This window comes from Dipteris shenzhenensis, chromosome 12, assembly GCF_047967505.1.
Source record: "Dipteris shenzhenensis isolate YYH24624 ecotype China chromosome 12, Dip_SZ_1.0, whole genome shotgun sequence".
NCBI classification, from domain to species: Eukaryota; Viridiplantae; Streptophyta; class Polypodiopsida; order Gleicheniales; family Dipteridaceae; genus Dipteris; species Dipteris shenzhenensis.
In genome coordinates this window covers 22182309-22208309 of record NC_141607.1, presented here as the reverse complement: position 1 = coordinate 22208309, position 26001 = coordinate 22182309, and the positions used below count along the sequence as shown (strand labels likewise).

Below are 26001 nucleotides of genomic sequence, written 5' to 3'. Positions count from 1 at the left end.
GAGTCGTATTCCGGTGAGAGACATAGGCTTAAGTGTGGTAAGCAAACATAGTGCATGAATGTGTAAAAGGAACGTGTATCATCATGGTTGAGGTAATGAAGGCTTTTGCCTTCATTGGGAGTTGAGGGGTTTAGAAGGAGTTTAAGGGTTAGAGGGAGGCTCACGGTTTAGAAGGATGTTCTAAGGTTTAGAAAGAGGTTCCAGAGTTTAGAAGAGGTTCAAGGGTTAGAAGGAGATTCCAAGGTTTAGAGAGAGGTTCTAGAGTTTAGAAGAGGTTCCAGGGTTAGAAGGAAGATCCAAGGTTCAGGGTAGAGTACATGGTGGAGAACTCGTCTCCCTCGTAGATCATGGAGGTCAAGGGTTGAGGAACTAAGGGTTTAGGGGGAGCATAGGAGTGGTAATGAAAGAAGGTGTAAGAGCATGGGGGAAGGAAGAGAGAGGAGGGAGGAGGAGGAGGACGAGGAGGAGGAGGAGAAAGGGAGGAGGAGGAGGAGAAGGGAGGAGAGGGAGAGGATGGGTTGCAAGGTTGGAGGAGAGGGGAGGAGGAGTTGCAAGGTTAGGACATGCTTTTGGACGTGGAGTGCAAGGAAGCATGGACACTTGAGACAATTGCTTGGAATACCAAAGTAGAACTCAACACAATGCCCCAAAGAGTGTGGGATTCATTCCATTATGGGGTATTTATACAAGTTGGAGAGCTTCTCTCTCTGCATGTAGGAATTGTAAGACATTCTCTCTCTACATGTAGAACTTGCATATAGAGGTTGCATGTAGGAGTTACATGTAGAACTTGCATGTACGAGTTGCAAGTAGAACTCGGATGTAGGAGTTGCATGTAAAACTCGCATGTGGCAGTTGCATGTAGAACTCATATGTGGGACTTGCATGTAGAACTCGCATGTAGGACCTGCATGTAGAACTCGCATGCAGGACTTGCATGTAGAACATGCAAGTTGGATTTCTAAGAGGGATTATTTCTAGCCTTACGCAAGTACAAGCGGAGCTTTGCCGCTACTCTATACACACATTCTGTTCTACCTAAGTCCATGTTGGCACAGAGACAACATACTCTTGGATCCATTTTATTACCCGTCCCTCGGGTTATGGCTTATTGTGAGCATGTACCTGGATTGCCATGCCTTTAGTCCAGTGGCTGTGGAACTTGTGTCGTGCCAGTCAATCTTGCTGTAAAGCCTTGGCACCATACAATTTTTGCTCAGTTTCCAGGTAGCTTGTATCCACCATTTGTTTGAACAGAGATATGTGGCGTGTTTCTAAGAAGAATTCCAATGTTTTACAGAATATAGCACTTAGGCGAAGAAAGCGATCAATGTTGCCGCGCATTATTTGCTCACCCTGCTGAAGTGTTTGAATCATTGTGCCTTGGATATTCCATTCTACACCAGAGTATGGTTCGCCAATTAATGGTTCGATCTTCATCCAAAGTGTGTATGTTGGCTTCCCATTTTTTACGTCGTGGAACTGCATAGAACTTGGGATGGGTTCTGAGACATGGAGGTGCACGTAGGTACACCTTCAAGAAGATTACATCAAAGAGCTTGCGACGGCGCCAATCAGGTTGTGGATCCACCAACTTGCTTATCCAACCTTCAATAATTTGATGCTGATGAAGGTTGGTAGGAAAGTTGTTCAGGGTCGTCTAGGGTCCATCCACCTTGAGTTTTCATATCAGGATATTTGCTCCAAAATTCCTTGATGGGGGTTACTAGGAGGTGGTATCTCATAAAAATCATACCCATCATTCGAACTTGGCATGGGAGTACGAATTGGATTATCCAAATCCTGATATTCAAAATCAAATACTGTGTCATTTTCTGTTGATGGAAGCATAAGTAGTGTCGGAGGTGATGACAGGGCAGGGAGAATCTGGGGACATGGGGGAGAAATATGGAAGAGTGTTAGTTGTGGAAGGGGAGCAGAGGGAAGGGGGGGAAGAATTGGGCAAATGGTTTGAGCAGCTTGGTAATCCTCAACGGTAGGATTAGCAAGGGAGGGGAAGAAGTTAGGTGTGAGGGGCTCATAAGTTTGTGACTGTTGGGTTAGTTGAAAATGGTGAGAGGCATGAGCAAAGAGACGATGGAGGGAATAGATGTTAGGATGGAGCTCGAGGAAGGCTAAGAGGGTGGTAGCAGCCAACAAGGGTAAGTGAGGTTATGAGGTTGGCAGAGAGAGTGGTTAGATATGGGAAGTTGGATGTGAGATAGGCCCTGTCATCTTTCAACACTTCTTTTTGATGGTGCGATGGGATCATCAGATGGCCTTTGTAGCAATGGCAACAAACCAGCAATAACCCTGAGGGGAGGACTACCCATGAGGCATACATATGCAATGAAAGCATCCATCCTGAGTGTTATAAACCTGGCATGTGTAAACATGCAAAATATATTTTTCTCATCCTTGGACAAGTCTTGGCAAATTATGCGTGGAGTTTTGGTCCCTATGGAACATTCCCATTTGATTGTTGGATGAGCAGATATGATCTTGATTTGGAGTTGCTTCCATCGGATAAGCACGCGTGCATTGAGGTGATCTTCCACTTGTAGAGCAACCACAAACTCTTGGTACACCACCGTTGTGCATTGCAGTGGGGCTTCATTGGTGTTGTCTTCCATTGCCTCATTATTGTACACTAGCAATTGGAGTTCAAGCTTGGAGATGATTATCTTTTGGGAGTGCATCTCATTCTTTTTATCTTTGTATTTCTGGTAGATGCTGTATATGACTCCTTAAGCTTTCTCATTTGCAAGGTGACCTTTTCCTGTTGAGGAATGTCTTCAGTGGTAATGGACCATTGGTCCAAGACTTGTGCTTGTGAAGTGCCGGCCTCTTGGTATTTGGCCACACAGTCACTTCCTAGTGATGATTTTTCATCAGCAGGCAATAAGAATGATACTGTCACTCCCAATATCTCTGTGCATAGACATACGATGCAATTTCTACGTCAACTTTTCACTGACTAGCATAACAATGGTCGCACAGCCAAAGCAGGCCACTTTTTTGAGTGCCTGCAGAAAACTTCCACCACCAAAACAGGCCCTGAAAAGCATATATTACCCTCTCCCCGCACCATGAAAGGCGTCTCAATATGAGACAGTGCACTCTTGCACTTTCTGGCTGTGCTACCTGTAGAGATTTGCTCCCAAACTCAAAAAAGGAAAGCAACACTAATCCTCTTACCAAGACACTATGAACTTGGTTTGCTTCCTTGAGCTCCTTACCATGAACCGAGCTCTGCTACCATGTGAAAAGAGTGGGAGAGAGGTAAGGAGTCTCACTTGTAGCTTTCTCACATACACAATGGGGGAATATGCACAAAGGTGGAGGCTGAAAATAGTTTTCCTTTTCTTAGTTGTAAAAGCCAAACAACTCTCTCTCTCTAGTACAAAAGGAATAGATGAACCCTATATGTGGGTCTCAAACCAAACTCAGCTAACCTAGGTGGCATACTAACTGAGCCACTAACTAGAGTAGATAAAGATAGCTGTCATCCAACTATTATTCATGGGCGATGTACCAACCGCATCTGCAACTTACAAGTTGGTGACATAAATGCACAATGATCACCCGGGCATATCACGAGTGGAGCTTGATATCTCAACGGAACCTTCTCCCACACATAGTGATAATGCACCTCAATGTGTTTTGTTCTAGCATGATAGACGGGGTTATTTGCCAAGTGTATACTACTCATGTTGTCATAATAAATGACAACTGGACCATCTATAGACTGATGCATATCATAAAGTAGCTTATGCAACCAAGCTGCCTCACATGCAACCATTGCTGCACCCCTGTATTCAGCCCCTGTGCTTGACAAGGCAACTGTAGGCTGTTTCTTGCTGCTCCAAGTGACTGCAGCACTCCCAAAAGAAAACACATATCCACTAGTAGATCGTCTATCAGAAATACTACCAGCTCAATCAGCATCAGTGTATCCATGCAATTGTATCTGAACCCTAGTCTCATAAAATAGTCCATACTGCAATGTGGACTTCACATACCTCAATATGCGTCTAGCCGCAACCAAATGTGGTTTCCTTGGAGCCTACATAAACTGACTTACCAATTCAACAACATAGCTCAAATCTGGCTTGGTAATAGTCATATAAATCAAACTTCCTACTATGTATGTACATAGTAGGGTCTTCGAGAAGCTCACCTGCATCTGTGCTCAACTTCACATTCGGCTCCAAAGGAATTGAAATAGGCTTATAGCCTGTCATCCCATATTTGGATAGCATGTCCAATCCATACTGCCTCTGCAAGAGCCATATCCCACTTGTGGATCTAATCAACTATCAAACTTCTGCTTCAATAGCATTTTCACATGAAGGATATCTTCATCACTATCACCTGTGATGATCAAATCATCAACATAAATGACAAGCAGCATAATGCCTTTCTTTGTTTTTCTCACATAAAGTGAGAAATCTACCTTGGAAAATTGAAAGCCAATAGTGACAAGATACTATCCTATCTTGTTAGACCATGCTTTGGGTGCTTGCTTCAAGCCATACAAGGCTTTCTTCAACCTGCAAACAAACTCAAGATGAACACCATGCACATAACCTGGTGGCTGCTCCATATACACCTCTTCTTGCAAATCACCATGCAAGAAGGCATTCTTTACATCAATTTGATGTAAAGACCATCCCTTTGATGCAACCATAGCAATGACTGCTCTTATAGTTGCCATCCTTGCAACCGGACTGAATGTTTCTTCATAATCAATGCCATATGTCTGTGCATACCCCTTGACAACTACTCTTGCCATGTATCTACTCACAGAACCATCTGCATTGTGCTTCACCTTATAAACCCACTTGCAGCCAATTGCATTCTTGTCTTTAGGCAAAGGCACCAATTCCCATGTAGCATTTGCTTCCAAGGCATCCATTTCTTCATCCATGGCTTTCTCCCATTTCATACTGTCTATGGATTTCTTTTATTGTTTAAAAGTAAACCTTTCTTTTGGTTAATTGTTTAAATTTTAATAATTATCCTCCCCTCCTACCTTTATACTTATTATGTGGCCTTTGCATGTATTGCTTCATTTATTACTTTACTTTTTATTAACTCCTAATCTTTTAAACTTTAGCCACTCTCTTAATTTCTCTTATCTATTTAGTTCCCCTTATTTCTTTCTTTTCTCTTAATTTTCTACTCTATGAAAATCCCCTCCCCTTCCACTATTACAATTTCTCATTATCCTTTTCTCATCTCTATTCTTTACTAAGCCTTTTACCTCACCTCTATTTTTCGCCTTTTAAAAACTCTAATCTTCTCTATCTTATGAAATGCCTATGTTTTTTGTTCTTGTCCAAATGACCTCTCTTTTTCCTCTTTGTCAAAACTCTCGTTACACACACACACACATCTAATTCATAACCCTTTTTCCATTGCACCTACCCTTTAAAAATTCCCTTCACATTAATTCCAACTTAATCCATCCCCTGTAAAAGGTTGTCTTTTTACACATATGTATACATCAAATTGTATAAGTTTGTGGTTAAGGTTTTATTTTTATTGTGACCCTGATAACAAGGGAGAGATGTTTATGACTTTAAGCAAGTTCTCACCACATTTTTCTTTTTGGATGGTGGCAGGTATGCTGACTCCTCTCTTCAATAAAAATGATGCTTGCTACGACTTATCAAAGCTCTACATTTTTGTACAATTATGAAATTTTTTGCAAGGTGCCTACCTCTCGAACACTTTCTTACAAACATTACTGGGGATTAACCATTTGGGTGAAAATTTTCCTTGAATATAGTATTTCTATCTTTCTCATGCATTGTCAAATTCTACTTTGTTTTCATTTCATTGTGAAACGTGGTAGTCTAGATTCTTCTTCCCCCCCACCCCCCCCCACCACACACACACACAAATTTGATTAGTAAATGTATCTCACACACAAAAAGTTATTTCTTCACACACACACACACACATACACATGTATACTTCCCCAACTATGAATTATTCTTTCATTTACCCCCCCTGTGAAATCTCCCTTTTACACTCTCTTTTTAACCACCCCACACACCTAGCCCACTAATCATCTCATACCTCCTCTAATCCCGTCTCAACCCATGCACTTATTCACTCCTTCTCCACTTGTGACTTAAACTTCACTTGTGGCTTAAATTTTTTATATATCTAAGAATCCATATGGTTGTCTATATTCCTAGGTAAAGCAATAACAAGCCGGGGAAAACAAGCATTACCTATCTACCCAAATGTAACTATGATGTTCTAACACCTAGTTTGTTTGGTTGGTGGCAGATAAGTGGACCCCAACATTGGAACCTGGATTGCCTGAGGATTCGACATCTTTTTTCAATATTATGTTTATCAAATGCAATATTATTAAAAATCCTTAATTTTGATCGAATTTTTTTGCAAACTCTAGTTGTTGCATTTTTCAACTTAGATGTCTCAAACATTTTTTCCTTATATGTTTTCCTTTTTTAACTTTTTATGCAATTGATGGAATTAATTGTATGGCTCAATTATTGATGGGACTTTTTAATCTAAACACATGCTTTGATTTCCCAACTAGCCTTTGGTCGGGCTAGTGCCATACAGTTACTTCACATCCATTGGATAAATCTTTAGCATGGATAATCCCTGGTCATTTTGTGATTCACCTTATTTTTTACTAAGTTCTATATCTATTTTGAAGAAGTGGTTTACTCATTTACTATTGGCATCATTTTTTCATTTTGACACTTATCATACAGATCCACTTTTATTCACTTATTGTTAGTAGGTGGGGAGTAAGTTCCACATGGTGGACTTACTCCCTAGCATGTGGTCTTACCCTCTAGGTTGGGGGTGGGGCCACACACACACACACACACACACACAAATACACAAATTTGATTAGTAAATATATCTCACACACACAAACACTTATTTCTTTACACACACACACACGTACACATTTATACTTCCCCAACTTTATTCTTTCATTTACCCCTATGAAATCTCCCCTTTACACTCCCTTTTTTACCACCCCACACACGTAGCCCACTAATCATCCCATACCTCGTATAATCCCATCTCAACCCATGCACTCATTCGCTCCTTCTCCACTTGTGACTTAAACTTCACTTGTGGCTTAAATTTTTTATATATCTAAGAATCCATATGGTTGTCTATATTACTAGGTAAAGTGATAACAAGCCGGGGAAAACAGGCATTACCTATCTACCCAAACGTAATGTAGCATCATAAATACATGCAGGCTCTATGGGAAACAAAGATAAACAATACGTGCAACATCTATGAAAACGGAATACATATAATGGAATAGAGACAGAACACCAAAGATCACTGTATTTCGGAGCAAGAGCTCGCACAAAAACTGTGTACAAAACAACATCGAAATGCTAGTAATAGCCCTGTAATAGCATGCGTATAGAACCATCTGACGGTTAGGGAAGCGGCCATTGAAGACTCAACCGCTTGGAGATCTGAACTGCCAATCCTTGCAGCTAACCTACCCTCGCTCACCCCTTAGAGTCATTGCTGCTAACCCGTATGGTTATGTAATAACACATGGCACTCATGGTGGACTGTGCGAACCACATATGCACATCCCCAGAACTAAAGTCAGATGCCTACATAGTGTATGTACAACAATCATTTTAGGCATAGCCTTGGCTGAGAACTCGGTGCAGTAAGTTAATTCTCACCCTCCACTCAATACACATGAATTACAAAGCATCTCATTTTAAAAAACACTCAGAAAAAAAAACATCCACTGTCATTAATTGAAATGCTTGTCTCAACGTCCTTTGTTGTTTCTCTTGCCTATCCAAAAGCATCCCCGCATTTTGGACATCTTCGATCTTGCATGTCCAAAAGCATCCTGCATTTTAGACATCTCCTATCTTTATTCTACGAGGCCATCCAATAGCCATCGCCGTAACTCAACTCTTCATCCGAACTAGAAATATATTGAATAGATGCATCAGTGACACCCACCTTGCTTAGTCTTGCATAAAAGAAGCTCCATACCCAAATGCAGAGGTGGAGAAGACTCATTTTCAGGCACTTCAACAATGGGTATAAAAGGAACAAGCTCAATTTGAGGCTGAGAAATAAGCTCAATTTGAGGCTGAGAAACAAGCTCAAGACCCAATCCATGACTTGGCCCCACAAAGTATGGATACTGTACTTGAGTCTCTGTTCCAACAACAGACTCCACAACACAATGTACTGCCATGCCAACTTAAAGGAACCGCACTCTCTAGCATCTTGAGTTGCCCTATGTCGATTCCCATCGGAATCCTCCTATGGAATTGTCCCAATCTCTAGGAGAGTTTCAAAGGATGGATTGAACTCACAAATCCCTCTCCACCTATGAATGACATCGAAGATATCCTTGTGCGGCTGGGTGAGAGAGATGTCGTATGCAACATTACTGTGCCTTTGATCCACAAGGGATATAATGAAGTCCAAGCCATAGTGGATGGTGGAACAGGTGTAAATGTCCTATCAAAGGAGCTCTACGAAGAATGGGGTCTCCCACTAATGCAAAAGGCTAATTTTAACATACACCTTGCCAATGATTCATGGGCTAAACCCTTGGGAATAGTGAATGGCATAACCACAAAGGTCGCAGGAGTCTGCTTTTCCCTTTAATTCATAATCTTGGAGCTCCCCAAAAAATCCTATCAAATCTTACTAGGACGTCCTTGGTTAGGGGAAGCATCAGTCCTCCATGATTGGGGAACTGATAGACTAATAATCTAGAATTGCGACACTACAGTCAAGGTGAATGTGGGAATAGGACAAATAAAACCAATTGTGCCTAGAGCATTGGATGACACCTCTTCAACGACAATCTCAAGCAAATCAGCTCCCTTGCAACAGCATGCCATAGCTGGCGATTCACAAAGCAATGTCAATAACTAGATACAAACATTGGCAACCATCAACAACTGCCATTCATTAGACCCCATCTTCTCACAGATAGATGCTAAGGTTCTATCGGTAGATCCTCCACTCACACAAGAACCAATCGATCAAGAGATGCCATTCTTTATGGCTAACCTCGAGTGGGATAACGAACCTAAAGAAGGTATCAATACCAATGATGACTCATATTTTCCTTGGGACCTTGAAACTGAGGCTGAGAATGCTGAAATTGAAGATCAAATCTTTGATAATGACTTAGCCAACCTACATGCCCTAATGGCAGTCGAGCTTCCAAAAAATTGAACCTCCAAAGTTGAATAACAGTAGAAGATCCCACAAGAAAGGTGAAGGAGGAAATCGCTGAAAAGCCAAGGTCGAACACTTCAATGAATTCGAACGAGTCCAAACAAGGATCGTTGAATTGTATCTTGCAAAGCCAGCTCCCTCAAAATTAGAACCACCACCTCTTGAATGGTCCCCTGAGGGACTGGAGGAGTATGTGCAGCAAATGAACCCTTACTTGGGAACACCTTACTAGTGGAAAAGTTGCCCCACAGTTCCCAATGCAAGAAGTTTTGAAAATATAAGCCACATGTGCGGATGAAGCTCGATCAAGAGACTTCAAAAAAAGAAAGTCAAAAAGAGTCTAACAAATTGGTAAATGAAACTATGCCACCTAGTACACATGGCACATGTCAGGCTAGTTCAACACCATTGGAGGCCGATCTTTGAGAAGTGCTGGAGTACTTTACAAATTACACAAGTGGCAGTGCGCCAATAGCAATGCCAAGACCACTAAGAGAATCTAAAGTTCAAGAAACCGATAGCATTGGAGATACTCCAATCTATGAGGGACTGGCAAAAACACACGCAATAAACCTCTCCCTTGAAGGAGAGGAATTAAAATTGGTTTTCATTGGGAAACAACTTTGACAAGAAGATGAAACCAAACTCAAAGCACTCCTAATGGAATACCGTGACTACCTAGCATGGTCATACAAAGAGATGAATGGAATTTCACCAGACATGGCAATACACACAATACCTATAAGGGAAGGTGCTCACCCTAAGGTATGTGGACCTTAAGACGAGCTGGAAAAACTCCTAGATGGCGGATTTGTCTATGAGATAGAGCACACTGATTGGGTTTCACCCATCATAATTGTGCCTAAACGCAACAAGAAGCTCAAAATATGCGTAAACTTAAAGAATGTGAATGTCGCCACAATTAGGGATCACTATCCCCTACCCTTAACAGAAACAATGTTGGAAAAGGTGGCAAGCTCTGAAATATATAGCTTCTTGGATGGCTTCAGTGGCTATAACAAAGTGCAAATTCCTCCTAAAGACCAATAAAAAACAGCATTTGCTATAGAATGGGGTATTTTTGCATGTAGAGTCAGGCCATTCAGCCTTTTTAATGCCTTGGCCACATTCTAGCGAGTCATGTTCACAGCTTTCAAGTCAATTCTGAATAAGTTTTTATAGGTGTTCTTGGATGATTTGTGCATCCATTCAAACAAAAAGACCACTTCAAATGTCTTGAAGCAATACTGATCAAATGCAGGGAGTATGGCATCTCCCTAAATCCAACAAAATGCCAGTTCATGGTCACCCACGGAGTTGTTTTGGGACACATTGTCTCTTAACATGGGATTGCAACAACTGACATGGACAAAATCAAAATCATCATGGAATTGCCTCCTCCTACAAATTCCAAAGGTGTACAGGTCTTTATGGGACATGCCGACTATTATCGAAGATTTATATTGCGGTATGCCATGATAGCTAGACCACTCTACAAATTATTAGTGAAATTCTTATGGACAGAAGAGTGCGACCAAGCCTTTGAGCTTTTAAAGTGGCACCTAATCACAGCACCCATCCTTGTATCTCCCAAGTGGGATATTGATTTTCATGTTCATACTGATGGATACAAGTATGCAATTGGGAGTGTGCTTTGTCAACCTGGTGAACAGAAGAAAGACTACCCATTCTACTTCACCAATTGACAACTCAATGATGCAGAGATCAACTATACCACCATAGAAAGAGAAGCCCTAGAAATGGTGTATAGTGTAAAGAAATTTACTGGCAAATGATTTTGTCTTCTACACTGACCATCAAGCATTGCTTTATCTTGTGAACCATCCATGTACAACAGGAAGAATAACCAGATGGCTCCTCTTGCTTCAAGAATTCAACTTCAAAATAGTGGTCTGCAAAGGTGCTCAACACTACATTGCCGATCACATGTCTCGTGTCAAGTCGAGAGAAGAAGCCACTGGAGTAGAAGACAACTTACCAAATGCTACACTGTTTCAAATAGATGCTGTTCCAGAGTGGTGTGGAGATATCATTGGGGGTACTTAATGGCAGGAAGACCACCCCCTGAAATAAAAGTAGTAGATGCCTGAAAACTGATTCTAAAGGCTGCACCCTATCAACTCATTGCAAGACAACTGTACAAGATGGGCAAGGACTAGGTATTAAGAAGATGTGTAATGCCTCATGAGATCATGCCAATCCTGAGTGAAGTCCATGAAGGCATTGCAGGAGGACACTTCCAAGGGGAAGCCACAACAAGAAAAGTACTCCTCGTAGGCTACTGGTGGCCAACACTGTGAGCAGATGCCTATGAATATGTAAAAGGCTGTGATGTATGCCACAACAGACTACTAAACCACAATACAAAGACTTCAATCCCCTAACAAGAGTTGTTGCACAAAAACCATTTGAAAAATGGGGGATTGACTATGTGGGTCCCATCCATCCAGTAGCAAAGGGAACACAGGCACGCTACATCATTGTGGCAACTGATTACTTTACAAAATGGCTTGAAGCTAAAGCAGTCAGAAAGGTAGATGCTAGAAGCACAGCAAGATTCTTATATGAAAATGTGATCACCTGATTCGGATGCTCCATTGAAATTGTGTCAGATAGAGGCACACATTTGTCAATGAGGTAATTCAAGAACTCTTGTCTGGTTTTATGGTAATCCATAGAAAAAGCACACCCTACTATCCCGAAGAGAATGGATAGGCAGAATCCACCAACAAAGATCTGACGCGCAGATCTGGCAGAGAGTGGAACTGCGCAGCAGATCTGGCAGCGCAATGGCGTGTAGATCTGGCGCGCAGATCTGGCAGAGAGATGGCAGGTAGATCTGCAGCGGCAGCAGGAACGACAGCAGCGTGGAGAAGATGGGCAGAAGATGAAGATGGCGACCAGCTGAGCGGGGGAGAAAACTGAGAAGAGGCAACTATGGCTACAGCAAACTGAGGGGAGAGAAGAGGGATCAACCTAGCTCTGATACCATGTTGGAATATGGAAGCAAGAACTAGAAACTAGAAAACTAGAAGTGAAATAATAACAAGATTGAAAGACAAGAAGTACCTTGAGAAGAGTGTAGACAAGACACAAGCTAGATAGATAGATCGCAATGATGTGACCCATGAATATATGGGCCAAAGTACAAGACATAAAGCAAGAGTGCTTATGGGATAATTGTAGAGGTGCCACATGGCACACACTCAAGACACAAAGACTAGACTAGACTTAGACAAATGTAGACTAGGGAAATAGTACACTTAGTGTGCACTTATCTCCAACACCTCGCAGCATATAGTACCCTCTCGCCACACCGCGAAGGGCGTCCCAATCTGAGACAGTGCATTCTTGCACTTTCTGGCTATGCTACCTGCAGAGATTTGCTCCTAAACTCGAAAAAAGGAAAGCAACACTGATCCTCTTACCAAGACACTGCGAACTTGGTTTGCTTCCTTGAGCTCCTTACCACGAACCGCTCTGATACCATGTGAAGAGAGTGGGAGAGAGGTAAGGAGTCTCACTTGCAGCTTTCTCACATACACAATGGGGGAATACACACAAAGGTGGAGGCTGAAAACAGTTTTCCTCTTCTTAGTTGTAAAAGCAAAAAAAAACTCTCTCTCGGTACAAAAGGAATAGATGAACCCTATATGTGGGCCTTAAACCAAACTCAGCTAACCTAGGTGGCATACTAACTAAGCCACTAACTAGAGTACATAAAGATAGCTGTCATCCAACATTATTCATGGGCAGTGTACCAACCGCATTTGCAGCTAACAAGTTGGTGACATAAATGCACAACAGTCACCCTGGCATATCACGAGTGGAGCTCGATATCCCAACAGGTTGTACCCACTATATCCATCCAAGAAAGAGTACACCTCATGCCCCGCCACTTCATCCAGCATAGAATCCATGTATGGCAAGGGAAATGGATTAGGTATAGTGGCCACATTTAGCTTGCTGTAGTCAACACAAATCTGCAATTTCTTATTTTTCTTTGGCACAATGACAATCGGGGAAATCCACTAGCTCTTCATGCACTTGCTTGGCCACATGCGGATTCATACGATACCGCTGTATTTTTGTCAAAGTCACATCTGGTTTGAGGTTGACCTAATGCTGGTAAAATTTTGGATCCAACCCTTTCATATCTGCATAATCCCAGGTGAACACATCGGAAAAATCCCGCAAGAGGGCAATCAATTCACTACGGAATTCAGTCATCAACAATGTACTGATTTTGACTAGTTTAGATGCTCCATCCTCTCCAAGATATACCATATCCAAAGCATCTTCCTGCACTCATCTGTTCTTCGAACTCTCTCTCCTACTGCAGGAGATCCCACAGATCCATGTCTACCGCTACTGGCTGCTCAGTTGCCTCCTTCGAAAGTGTGCTGGCCGCACCTACAAAAAGACTCTGATGCATGTAACTTTCCATAATGCCTTCCACATCAATGGTGAAGATAGGAACTAACTCTGGATTTGCTTTGAGAAAGGCTTCCTCCTTATCATCCTCCAATCCATCTGCCATGTTCGCCATCTCGGCCAACACAGGTCGTATTGCATCTGCCAAAGGTGCTGCCACTCCCATTGTGACCCGCACTTTATTCTTTCCTCTCTGCACTAAAATGACATTTTTCTCCCAATTTCGCTTGACTTTTGCTTGCCCAAGGCCTACCCAAGAGGATGCTATACTCCAGTGTTGTGCCTTCCATGTTGAACACCACAAAGGAAACCATGAATGAAATGCCCGCCACCTCCAGAACAATGGGCCATAAGATTACGAGTGGTTGAACTCGACGTTGATCAGCCATGCGAGCTAAGAATGGCACCGATTGCCACGACATCCATCCCATTTCTTGGCAGGTCTTTAAAGTGATGATATTGACCCTCGAACTGCCACCTCGAACTGCCATCTACCAGCACCTAAGCAAAAGTCCACCCTTGTGCCTTTGCGGATATAACTGGAATTCTCATGTCGGTCCGAGGGACTGTGGGTAGGAATCAGCTTGGCATAGCTCCACCTCCTTTGGTTCAGCTCTGTGCAAAGGGAGTGCAACAATTGCCGGTGGAATCCCAGAACTAGGTTAAGTAATCTTCCCAATGAGATTTGGATCGGTGCCTCCAAAATGCATTCCAATCCTGACTCCCTTGGCGGAGAATTTGCCTATCTCTTGGCTTGGTTTGCTACCAACAATGGAGTTGCTTCAACCGCCTTTGGACCATTCCCTGGTAAGTGAAGTTTGAACTTGGGTTGTGCCTCCGCCTTTGGTTCGACAACCGGTTCCGCGAACTGCACCCTACGTGCTTCACTAGGCGTTGTTGTGGACTCTGCTAGGTGAATCAATGGTGGCTCCTTCATCACCAACTCGCAGACTTGGCATTGTACATGTTCCTAAACTAGCCAATCCAACAGCTTGTCACCATTCTTGGGAGTCGGTCCTTGTAGCTTGGTACCAGCACGGGTGATTATGCTAATCTCCGGGCACACCAGCGGATCATAATCAACAATATGTACCATCGAAGTGCTGGGCATTTTCCTGGCCATCTTTTGCTACTCCGCAGGTTGTCAATCCCAGGCATTAGTTTCGCCAATGGCCTTTGCCCAAGCAAAATAGATAGGTTTTCGATCGATTTTGACCACAACCTCCACCTCTGCCTCCGCGTCTGTGTTTGTGGCCACCGTCACCTCAGCCTCGTTGGAACGACTATTGTTGCGGTTGAAACGATTGCTGTTGTGGCTAAAACGATTGCTGCTACGGCACTTCTTGCACAAAAGATGCTACCGCATCTTGCTATTGTGACCAACTGCTCTCTGGTCACACCCATTATAGTGGAATCCCATTGTGTTGTGTGTATTAGTCAAGCAAATCGCGTTAAGAGCACACTCGACTGCGGAGTGATCAGGATTGCGATAGTGAGTGCACTAGATACCCTTCAAGCCTTTAGGTATTGATCCTTCTTTGGAAGCCACTGGTGTGCCCTTGCCCCCTTTAGAGGCTCTTCGGGTCTTCGTCTCTGCTTTCGAGTCAGATTCCTCTGAATTGGTACCTTCAGAGCTTTCTTTCGAGCTGGTCACATCCGAATTTGCATCACTATCATACAACTTCTTAGATTTTGGCATTTTCTTCTTGGTTTTACTCTTCGTGGATTTGCGGTTCTTGGATGTTCTCCCATACAGTGAATTCCCTGCTCACATTGCTTGCGCCATGATTGCTACGAGTGTCATTTGTGTCTGATCCACTATGGCCAACGCCATCCGTAGCTCTCGTGATAGCCTCAAAATGAAGTAGTCATTGAGTACCTCCTGAGTAGGCCGTTCCCCAGCTGGCACACGTTGCATGAGTAAGTTGAATTTGGACACATAACTTTCCACATCCTGATCTCCCTGATCCAAGCATCACAATCTATCCAGATCATTTTTTCCCAACGAAACCGTCTCAAGAATGCGTCACGAACCTCATCATATGTGGTGAAGTAATCCACTGCGTACTCTGCCAACCATCGTGCAGCCTTGCCCACTAAAGTTGACTCCTCCTATCGGAGTGGTGCCACAGGTGTCGGATTGTTGACCCCATACACCTTCTCAAACTGTCGAGCATGAGCATCGGGGTCATCCAACTTTTGCCCCACAAACTTGGCATACTTGACTTGGCCCGTGGCCATCATAGCGCCTCCAATGTTTGGTGCTCCTCCTCCTCCAGATGGCCTTCCTTGACCGAAGAGATTGCGAGAAGCTATCGAACACGCAGTACCCGGCATGCATCAAGACCCGCACCTACAGCCTTGGTAGTGAAATTGTCTGAGCAGGTGGACTCTCATGCCAATCGACCCCTCGGAGCTTCTTGCAAAATGATGTCTCCGTGCTCAAAATCACTGTTACGTTGCCGCAGTCACGTCGTTGGTGTCAAGGGATCAGGAGGTCCTTGCTGGCGTGTGCACATGCATGCCTACTTGGAAGATAACAACCGCAAAATTCGCTGCCACGACCATTGGATCAGGTCTTCACTGGGATTTCCGCACTCGCTCGACCATAAGCAGGGTGCTGGGGATAGGATCACATCCTATGGAGTTCATGTTGAAATCCACGGATGTGCCTCCTTACCACAGTAATCTCCTCCCGAATCTCTGTTGGAGTGAGTGCAACTGCGAGCAAACCTCCATATGAAGTGCCTCCACAATCACGGCAAGGAACGGATGACATGAGCATGCCCAAAACACCTTGCCGGAAGCCAATCCATTGCCAACTCACGAATCCCTTGCCTGATGGTGGTAAGAATGCGCATCATGATCGCCAATGTGTAGCGTCATAAATACTCGCAGACGCTACAGGAAATAGAGATAAATGACATGCGCAACATCTATGAAAACGGAATACAGGTAATGCAATAGAGACAGAACACCGAAGATCACTGTATTCTGGAGCAAGATCTTGCTCAACAACTGTGTACAGAACAACATCGGAATGTTAGTAACAGCATGCGTACAGAACCGTCTGACGGTTAGGGAAGCGACCGGTGAAGATTCAATCGCTTGGAGATTTGAACCGCCAATCCTTGCGGCTAACCTACCCTCGCACACCCCTCAGAGTCACTGTTGCTAATCCATATGGTTATGCAATAACACATAACTATGATGTTCTAACGCCTAGTTTGCTTGGATGGTGGCAGGTAAGTGGATCCCAACCTTGGAACCTAGACTGCTTGATGATTCAACATCTTTTTTAAATATTATGTTTATCAAATTCAATTCAATATTATTGAAAATACTTAATTTTGTTTGAAATTTTTGCAAACTCTAGTTGTTGCATTTTTCGACTTAGATGTCTCAAATATTTTTTCCTTATATGTTTGCCTTTTTTTACTTTTTATTCAATTGATGGAATTAATTGTATGGCTCAATTATTGATGGGACTTTTTAATCTAAACACACACACACACACACACACACACACACACACACACATGCATGTGCGGATGTGCATGCTTGTGCACCCGCACACACACACACACACACACACACACATGCACATGCTACAGGTGCACGTATACACGTGCATCTGTGTGTGCATGTGGTTATTTTTATGATTATCAATGTCATGATGTTATTCTCATGCTATTTTTTACAAAAATTGACGTTTGTGAATGGGAATGTGATAATGTTAATGAAACCCTTGGCCTTTTCTCTATAAGACTAGAAGCTTCATTCGTGTATGCTAAGCCAACAATAACAAATTGTATTTTTTGAAAAGATACATAGGTTCTAGCTCTTAGGAACCTTCATTCTTGTGTGAATTTTCATGTAACATATGACCTTAGGTTATATTCCATTGAGAGATGTAGGCTAAAGGTTGGAAGGGGTTCTTGCATGAGCTCAACTAAAGAGGAAGTGTTTTTTCATTGAATTTGATGGATGCTCTTGCTGTCTCCATTGGGGTGTAGTGTTTAGAGAGGGATATGGGTGTCAAGAAGGGTGTAGGGTTTAACAAAGATGTAGAGCCAACTATAGGGTGTAAGGGTTAAGAAATCTAACTAGGCGCTCTGATCACCTAGCCCGTTCGGACGTTCTTTCGAGAGTAGATATAAGATGGGAGTGTTAGGGGAGAAGGGCAAAATGAGATATGGAGTATTGCAAGAGAAGGCTGGGGATTTGCAAGGTTTGAGGGTAGATTGCAAGGGTTGTAGAGTTTGAACATGGTATCACATATTGATAGCGTCGAGGGAGCATGGACACTAAGAGTGAGAATGCACAAGTCCACAAGAGTGAGTTGAACAACACAATACCCAAAGACTGTGGGCTTCATTCCATTATGTAGTATTTATACATGAGTCTGACACTCCCTCTTCTAACACCTAGCAAGGATTTCTCTTTCATGGTCATCGGTGACCAAAATCTAGAAATATGTATAGATATCAACACTCGCTCCCTTGGTAGATTAGAAAGAATGGAAAGAGAAGTCATTGCAATTTGTACAAACAAGCCTCTTGCACTATACATTAAAAGTAAATGGATAAAAGATTCTGATTCAACACATTAGGATCCATTATGGGGGCAAGATGGATCAACACTTGCTCCCTTGGTAGGATAGAAAGAATAGATACAGAAGTCATTGCAACCAAGCCCAGTGTATTATACATGAAAAGTAAATGGATATAAGATTGTGATTCAACACAGCAGGAGCCATTATGGGGCCAAGAGGGATCAATCGGTGGAGATCAAGAGGAAATAAGAGGTGGAGATGGAGCAACCTTGAGCAATAGGGAAGAAAGAGAGACCAAGAGGAGGTGAGAAAGAGCATGCTTGAGAGATAGGTGAGCAAGAGGGAGCAAAAGAAAAAGAAGAGCAAGAGTATGAAAGAGGAAGCAAGGTGAGCTGCTTGTAAGAGGGAGTAAACGGTTAGAAAGGAAGGCCAAGTAGATGAAAGTGCATGTGTCTTTGAGTCACTACATGCATCACATTTTGTCTCATTATAGTGATCTATAGTAATGCTATTAGCAAACCGATAATTGCTACCACCCTAACTCATTGAATTTAATTATCTACGCATTCAATTGTGTCTAGACCCTATATCCTGATGATGCAATTAATGACACTGTTTAGAGAGTAAGGCATCACTAAGTAGCTCCAAGGCATCCCTAATTTTCATCTTTAAGAATATAATGATGGAGGGAATTGCTAATGTAGTCACTAAATATGCCTAGTTGTGTAGCTTAGAACATGAATGACCTAGCTATGGTGTAATACCAATGAACTTTTTGATAGTTGAATAATTTGATTATCAAATGAGATTTGCCAATGGGAAGTGATAGTGAAGGTGGACTCTTTAGAATCCATTATAATCCATGAGAGCATGACTTTTAGGATTTTACAATCTAGGGCATCCTTTGTGTGTACACTTGAAAAAAAGGGATTAATTTATTGAGCTAACAAGAATGCAATGTTTTATTGACAAGGATGTGTTGAGCAAGTTGCATGATAATTTCATGTCATTCTTTAATTCCTTACTTTTTACCTTTATATCCCCTGAGAATAGGCATAAGGCTTTAACAATCAAGTGTAAAACATAAAAAATGAGTACAAGTATATAGAGAAGGTGCATTTTAATTTGAAGTAGTTTTTAAAAAATGTTTTGCATCCGGTTAGCGTCATATTGATGGCACAAGTACTATACATGGTGTTATATTGAATGAAACTTTATTTTACATTATAGAGCTACTTTTATTTACGTATGATCACATGCACATTGAAATGCTCCAACCAAGGTATTTTGAAATAGCAAACGCCAATGTTGGAAGAGAAAGTTGTGGCTTACTTTTGGAGACTAGAAATGTTATTAAAAATATTAAACACAAGAGAGATCCTCTTTGTAGTATAAACCAATTGTCATTTGTTAGCATCACATGCACATTCATATGTTTTGACTAAATTATTTGAAATCAATGCATACTTTTGGACCATGGAAATTGCCACAAAGAGAAGGGATGTAAGAAAGCACATGTGCATATGTGGTTGGCAAGCAATTTAATGTGTCACATCAAAGGAGATATACAAATTGAGGTGATATATCAATCAAATGAGAGGAAGCATCCTTTGTAGTTGTTAATCACTTGCAAGTATAATTGTTCACTTGCACGTATAATTGTTTTGTGAACTATGCTATTCTAAAAATTTACATGTGGTAAAGGTTTCCGGGGAGGCTTAATGTGGGGTGCCTAGCATCCTTTGTAGTTGTTAATCACTTGCAAGTATAATTGCTCACTTGCACGTATAATTGTTTTGTGAACTATACTATTCTAAAAATTTACAAATGATCCCATACTGTGATAAAGGTTTCCACGGAGGCTTAATGTGGGGTGCCTAGCATGGCAAGTGGCATTTAAGGCCACACCACCTCGTTTCAAAAATGGCACACCCCAAGTCGCCATGGAAACTACACCTACAGAGTAAGGGAAACCACAGGAGTTCATAAGTGAGAAGTGGGAGCAACAAGGATGAGGGTGGTGGTGGTTCATCGACCACCACATGGCCTAGCTCGCACATTCATTGGGCACAATGCGTGAAGAGCCTCTCATTGGAGGTGAAATGAATCCAACAAAAATCCATGGATGCATTCAGGCACCTATGTTACCCGAGTCTCTCTCCCCGCCAAGTGAGTTGACCCACACTAGTGGACTAGTCACTAGGGTATGATTACTTCCGTACAAACGTGTAAATATAAGATCCACCAAGGCGAGGTAGTGTATACAGATCATGTCTACTTTTGCGAGAATGGGTCAACTTTCAAGCTTCGAGGGGTGTATGACACATGTGCTCTAGACTGGTTAACGGAAGGAGCTTTTGGGACTCAACGGTAGGCCATGAGGAATCGGAAGACCAATGCAACGGAGACGGGGGAAAGTGACAGTGGGAGCGGACCATTAAAAAAAGGATGGGCGGCTGGCTAAAAGGCTGCTGGTCTGCCAAAAGACTGTGCAGACGTGGCCGTGGTGGGTGCCAGGTGGGACGGGGCGTGAAAAAGTTTTAAATAAATCTGGCGATCCGGAAAGATCTGGGAAGTAAAACAACAGATAAAAAAACAATAATCGGCATTTGCCACGGTGGAATAATAAGCGCGTTTTTTTCTGACCGTTGCGTGTGCCGTTGTTTAGTGGGAGGATCCGCTAAACTAGCAATTTATTATTAGCGGCTGCGCGAGTGGCGGCCGGCCAGCAAGGAGATGCATGCCACGCGGGATAAGCTAATTAGCGGTCGTTTTCGGGCGTGCATGCGAGGCGTGCTGAAGTGGCAGGGGCGCCGCTAAATGATGTTGACGAGTGGACGGGGAGCCCTCGTGTGGGACGGCTATAATTTGGCGGCGATGGGCTTTTTGGGGGCCGTGGTTGGTTGTTAGGAAGGCAGGCTCTGCCAGCTCGGCGCGATCCCCACTACCCAGTGCCCACGCGGCCGTCAGTCTTCCCATCTCAAAAGCTTTACTGTCTTTTTCTTCTTACTAAAGCAAAACCTTCAGTCCCTGACAAACCGCTTCTTCTTCCCCTGCTTCCTCTTCGTCTCACTCTCGCTCTTCTTTTCAGATTTTCTCCTCCTTTTTTAACGTGCTTCGTGTCTCTTCTGCTCTGCTCCCCTCGCTTTCGGCTCCATCATCCTCACTCTCCCTCACTCCCCCCCACTCCCTCCTCCCAGATAAGTTTCTGCTTATCCCCCCCCGCCCCCTCGGACCCACATTGCTCCCTCTCCCCCATCCCTTCTCCTTGCTTTTTTCTTCTTTTGGTTCTTGTTGTTTCGGCTAGCTAGCTACTCAAATATAAGTAGACGGTTTGGATGAATGTGCAGCGATAGCATTCGACGAATACGCCAGCCTTTCGACTGCAGGGACCCAGTGCGGAGGCTGAAAACGATTCACAAGAACCTTGCATAATTTGAGCTCAAGGAAGTGGAACACTTTGTTGGTGTTTCTAGAACGCTTTTGTCTGGATCCCACGAGTCCAAAGGCACGAAGGGTGGTGTAGTGGAATCACTGAGAAGGATACCGTGCTTCCATTGGCACCGAATGAATCATTTCTAGTCCTGCGAGTGCAGGACAACGATAATAATACCTCAGATTTGTGGGGAAGGGTGGTGGAAACCTTGTGAGGTCGATCAAGCACGGATAATCCGGTGGGACACGGGTGGAGGAGTGGGGGTTGCTCTCCAAGACAGGATATAGAATCCAAGAAGTGCACGAACTGTTTGCGCCGAGCCCACGTTCTTGGTGATGCGCAAGCAATAGTATCTGGGCTCAAGTTAATTTTGCATTAAGCGCTTTGTAGCATGAGCAAGGAGCAGCAGGCAAATAGATTACCAATTTAGCGAATTTGATAATTGGAGTGTACAACCGTGGGCAAAAAAGTCGAGTGTGGGGATAGAGGGTGTTCGATTGGGTTCTTGAAAACAAGCAGTGTGGGTTTGATTGAGGTCCTGAAAGAGAATCAGGTATATAAGCAGCGCCAGAAGGGATAGGGAGGGGCGGCAAGGCGCTGAATCGTGCTATTCATGGTGGTTGTGGCCTGTGAAGAAGCAAGGGATCCAGCTGAATAGTCTCAAAAGAGAGCAAGTGGTTGTGGGATTCCGGACAGGAAGGGGATCCAGCTGAATAGCCTCAAAAGAGAGCGAGTGGTTGTGGGTTTCTGGAGAAGCAGGGGATCCAACTGATAGGCACAAAAAGAGAGAGTGGTTGTGGGTTTCTGGAGAAGCAGGGGATTCAGCTGAATAGGCTCAAAAGAGAGCGAGTGGTTGTGGGTTTTTGGTGAAGCAGGGGATCCACCTGAATAGATAGTCACGAAAGAGAGCGAAAAGGGGGAGGGAGACAGTGTTTCACATCGAGCTGAATTGTGATGACCTGAAAAGCAAGAGAACAAGTTCAAGGTCGATCGACCTGAAAAGCCAGAGAACGAAACGAATTCTAGCTGAATTGTGCATTTTGTGTGTTGCTTGCTGCTGGACGTGAAGAGAGGAGAGAAGAGACAGTTCAAGCTGAATTGTGCATTTTCTGTGTTGCTTGCTGCCGGACGTGAAGAGAGCGATCGACAGCGGAAAAGCCAGAAAACGAGCTGACGCTGAACTGTGCATTTTGCGTGCTGCGTGCTGCTGGACGAGAAGAGAGAGTGGAGCGAGCAGAACCAGAATTGTGCATTGTGCGTGTTGCTTGCGGCTGAGAGAGCGTGACAATGGCGGCGATGGCGACGCCAAAGCAGAGCCAGGCGGTGCTGAAGCTAATAAATCTAATGGTGGTGGCGGTGGCGGCGCTGGTGTGCGGGTGGCCGGGGGCGGCGGAGGCGCAGCTACGGGCGGGGGACGCGGCGGCTTTGCAGGCGATACGGAGCTGGCTGCGGGACGCCCCAGGGGCGTCGCCGCCCTTCTTCGCCACGTGGAGCTTCGCCAACGACCCCTGCAGCTTCGAGGGGGTCCTGTGCGACATTGTGGGCGGCGAAGAGCGGGTGGCGGCGCTGAACCTGGGCGACGCAAGCGGCGGCTCCGCCGGCCTCCGGGGGCGCCTCCACCCGGCCCTGGGCTCCCTCACGGCCCTGGTCCAATTAACACTCTCTCCCGGCAAGGTGGGCGGCGCGATTCCGGACACGCTGGCGGCGCTGGCGAGCTTGCAGAATCTGGGGCTGAGCCGGAACCTCCTCATTGGCCCGATACCGGCTGCGCTGGCGGAGCTCCGCCAGCTGGGGACGCTAGACCTCAGCTACAACCGCCTCTCGGGCGGGGTCCCCGCCAGCGTGGCGGCGCTCCCGAGCCTTCTGGCGCTGCGCCTGGCGCACAACCGCCTCTCGGGCGAGCTTCCGGCCTTCCAAGCGCCGCTTCTGGAGCACTTAGATCTGCAGAAGAACGCATTCCAGGGTCCCATGCCGCTTATTCCGGCGTCTTTATCCTATCTACGGCTTGCCAACAATCAGCTTAGCGGCTCCCTGGCCAACCTCGCCAATCTTCGCCAGCTTACCTTCCTCGACCTTAGCTTCAATCAGTTCTCCGGCTCCATCCCCCCCTCCCTCTTCGCCAACTCCCTCTCTTCTCTTCTCCTCCAACGTAACCTCCTCTCCGGCCCCCTCTCCCCCCCCCAACTCGTCGTCATCCCCACCGTCGACCTCAGCTTCAACCAGCTCTCTGGCCGCATCTCCCCCTTCTTCGCCTTCGTCCAGAACCTCTACCTCAACAATAACCACTTCTCTGGCGCCGTCCCCCAGGAGTTCATCGACCAGCTCCTCTCCTCTTCCATCCAGACCCTCTTCCTCCAGCACAACTTCCTCACGCAGTTTCCCCTCCGCCCCGGCACCTCCCTACCCCTCTCCGCCGCCTTGTGCATCCAGTACAATTGCATGCTTCCGCCCATCCATTCGCCCTGTCCGCACAATGCAGGCACAGAACAATCCAGGCCGTCGGTGCAGTGCAAAAGCACGTGAGGAGCGGAATGCCTTCGGTGACTCCAGTATGCGCACTGACGGTATACAAGCTGCTTCCCGTAATGATATTAGTCTCTTCCCGTCTCGTCGTAGTACAGCAAATAATGGTTGTCTTACATGTTGCAACGAATACATCGCTGCCAATGTATATTAAGAATTCTTTCATAACTATCCGCTTGATTCACGCGGAGATGTAGCAGATATCGACATTGAGAGTTGAATAAAGGTTTGCTGTTGTCTGATGCATCCGTTCAAGCATCTAATATAACCTAATTCCCTTGGGAAGTAAACAGAAATAATTTCCTTTGTTCACGCACTCCTTGCTTTTCGTGACAAGGTTTTTCTTAAACCATGTTAAATCCTTTGCTCCCAAGGAGCCTAATTGAAAATGACGTGATACATTGACCATTGCAAGAGTTGCACAAGTGAATTATAATGTCTCAAATTCAAGCATTGAAGGTTGAGTTAGTAGATTATGTCTCAAATTGTCCACAATTAAATATGAGCAATTTAGTGATTTCCTCTAGTAGGGTTTAACTAGTCGTTCACTAACTCTCACATGTGTGATCCCTTTCTTTGTTATATGTTACAAAGGTTTTTCTCTAATCATTTAAGACCTATGGCAATGCCTTTGCTAGTTGTTTCCAACTGACTGATGCCCAAGTTGGAAGTGACATGCAAATGGCTTTTACATGACATAATGGGTTAGGGAATGTTGATAGCTTCATCAAGTAGTTACACATCTCTCGGAGGTCATGGAGGAAAAATGTGACTATCATGTGCGTTTAAAAGTTGGATAAAAATATATTTACAAAGGGATAGCATAAAATACGTTTTGAAAAAAGGTACAAACTTGCATAAAAAAGTGTAATTCAATCATACTACATACACAGAAAGGGATTTAGTAAATTGGCCTTAAATGCACATGATATATAGGATTTGCACATAGCGCGTTACACATTTTGCAACACGAGTTGCAACAAGCATTGAAAGCTCCCCAATTAGTACAAATTGTCTTAGACAACAAGCTTATAATTATTACAGGTTTGTGTGATGGTATAATTTGCATAGTCGCTCTTACCTAAGTCCTTCATCAAGGGTTTTATTTTCCAACGGAGAAATTCAATTGATTTCTTAGCCCAATTAAGCTTCAAACTTTCATAAGGAGGGGGACTTGAAGTCAAGACGTCATGCATCCATCCACTAACAAGGTCTCTCCACTTGGCTACATGAAGATATTGTGAAAAGTATATAGTAAAAGGGTTCTAGATTCTACCCTTATGGAATGATAGTTAATAAAATAAAATGTAGAGCTCTCCTTGCCCAGGCTCAAGTTGCTAGCACCCTCCTACCTCGCCTTTGATCACCTCCCCCTTGCCCCCCTCTCCTCTATCTCTATCCTACCTCCCTCTCTACCTTCACATCCCCGTCCTCTCCACTGCCTTAACCTCTCTACCTTCCCCTCTGCCTTCTCTATGCCCCAACTATAGAGTAACTACAGAGCAATGCACAATGAAAGGTGGAGCATGAAGCTAATAGAGAAGAAGATAAGGCTACGAGACAAGCAAGAGCACTACATAATCAAAAGGAAAGGCCTATTGATTTTCAGCCATCTAAGATACAAGGATACCCTCCATTTAATTGATATGGAGAGCTATGAACCCTTCAAACAAGGATGAGATGTACTCTTTTGAACCACTAAATGGTTCTTCCATCTTGACCACATACCTAGGTATATGGACTCTTCACACTATGTCCTACTAGGGCGATATTCCAACAT

At 44.0% G+C, this 26001-nt stretch overlaps 1 protein-coding gene across 1 annotated transcript; it reads left to right on the top strand.

Annotated features, from left to right (window-relative positions):
- The first annotated feature begins 21530 nt into the window (after positions 1 to 21530).
- LOC147895978 (uncharacterized) lies at positions 21531 to 24518 on the top strand. The gene is made up of 2 exons (XM_087382822.1): positions 21531 to 22199; positions 22246 to 24518. The coding sequence occupies exon 2, from the start codon at positions 22986 to 22988 to the stop codon at positions 24219 to 24221; it is 1236 nt and encodes a 411-aa protein (XP_087238948.1). The 5' UTR covers positions 21531 to 22199; positions 22246 to 22985; the 3' UTR covers positions 24222 to 24518.
- The last annotated feature ends 1483 nt before the right edge of the window (positions 24519 to 26001 follow it).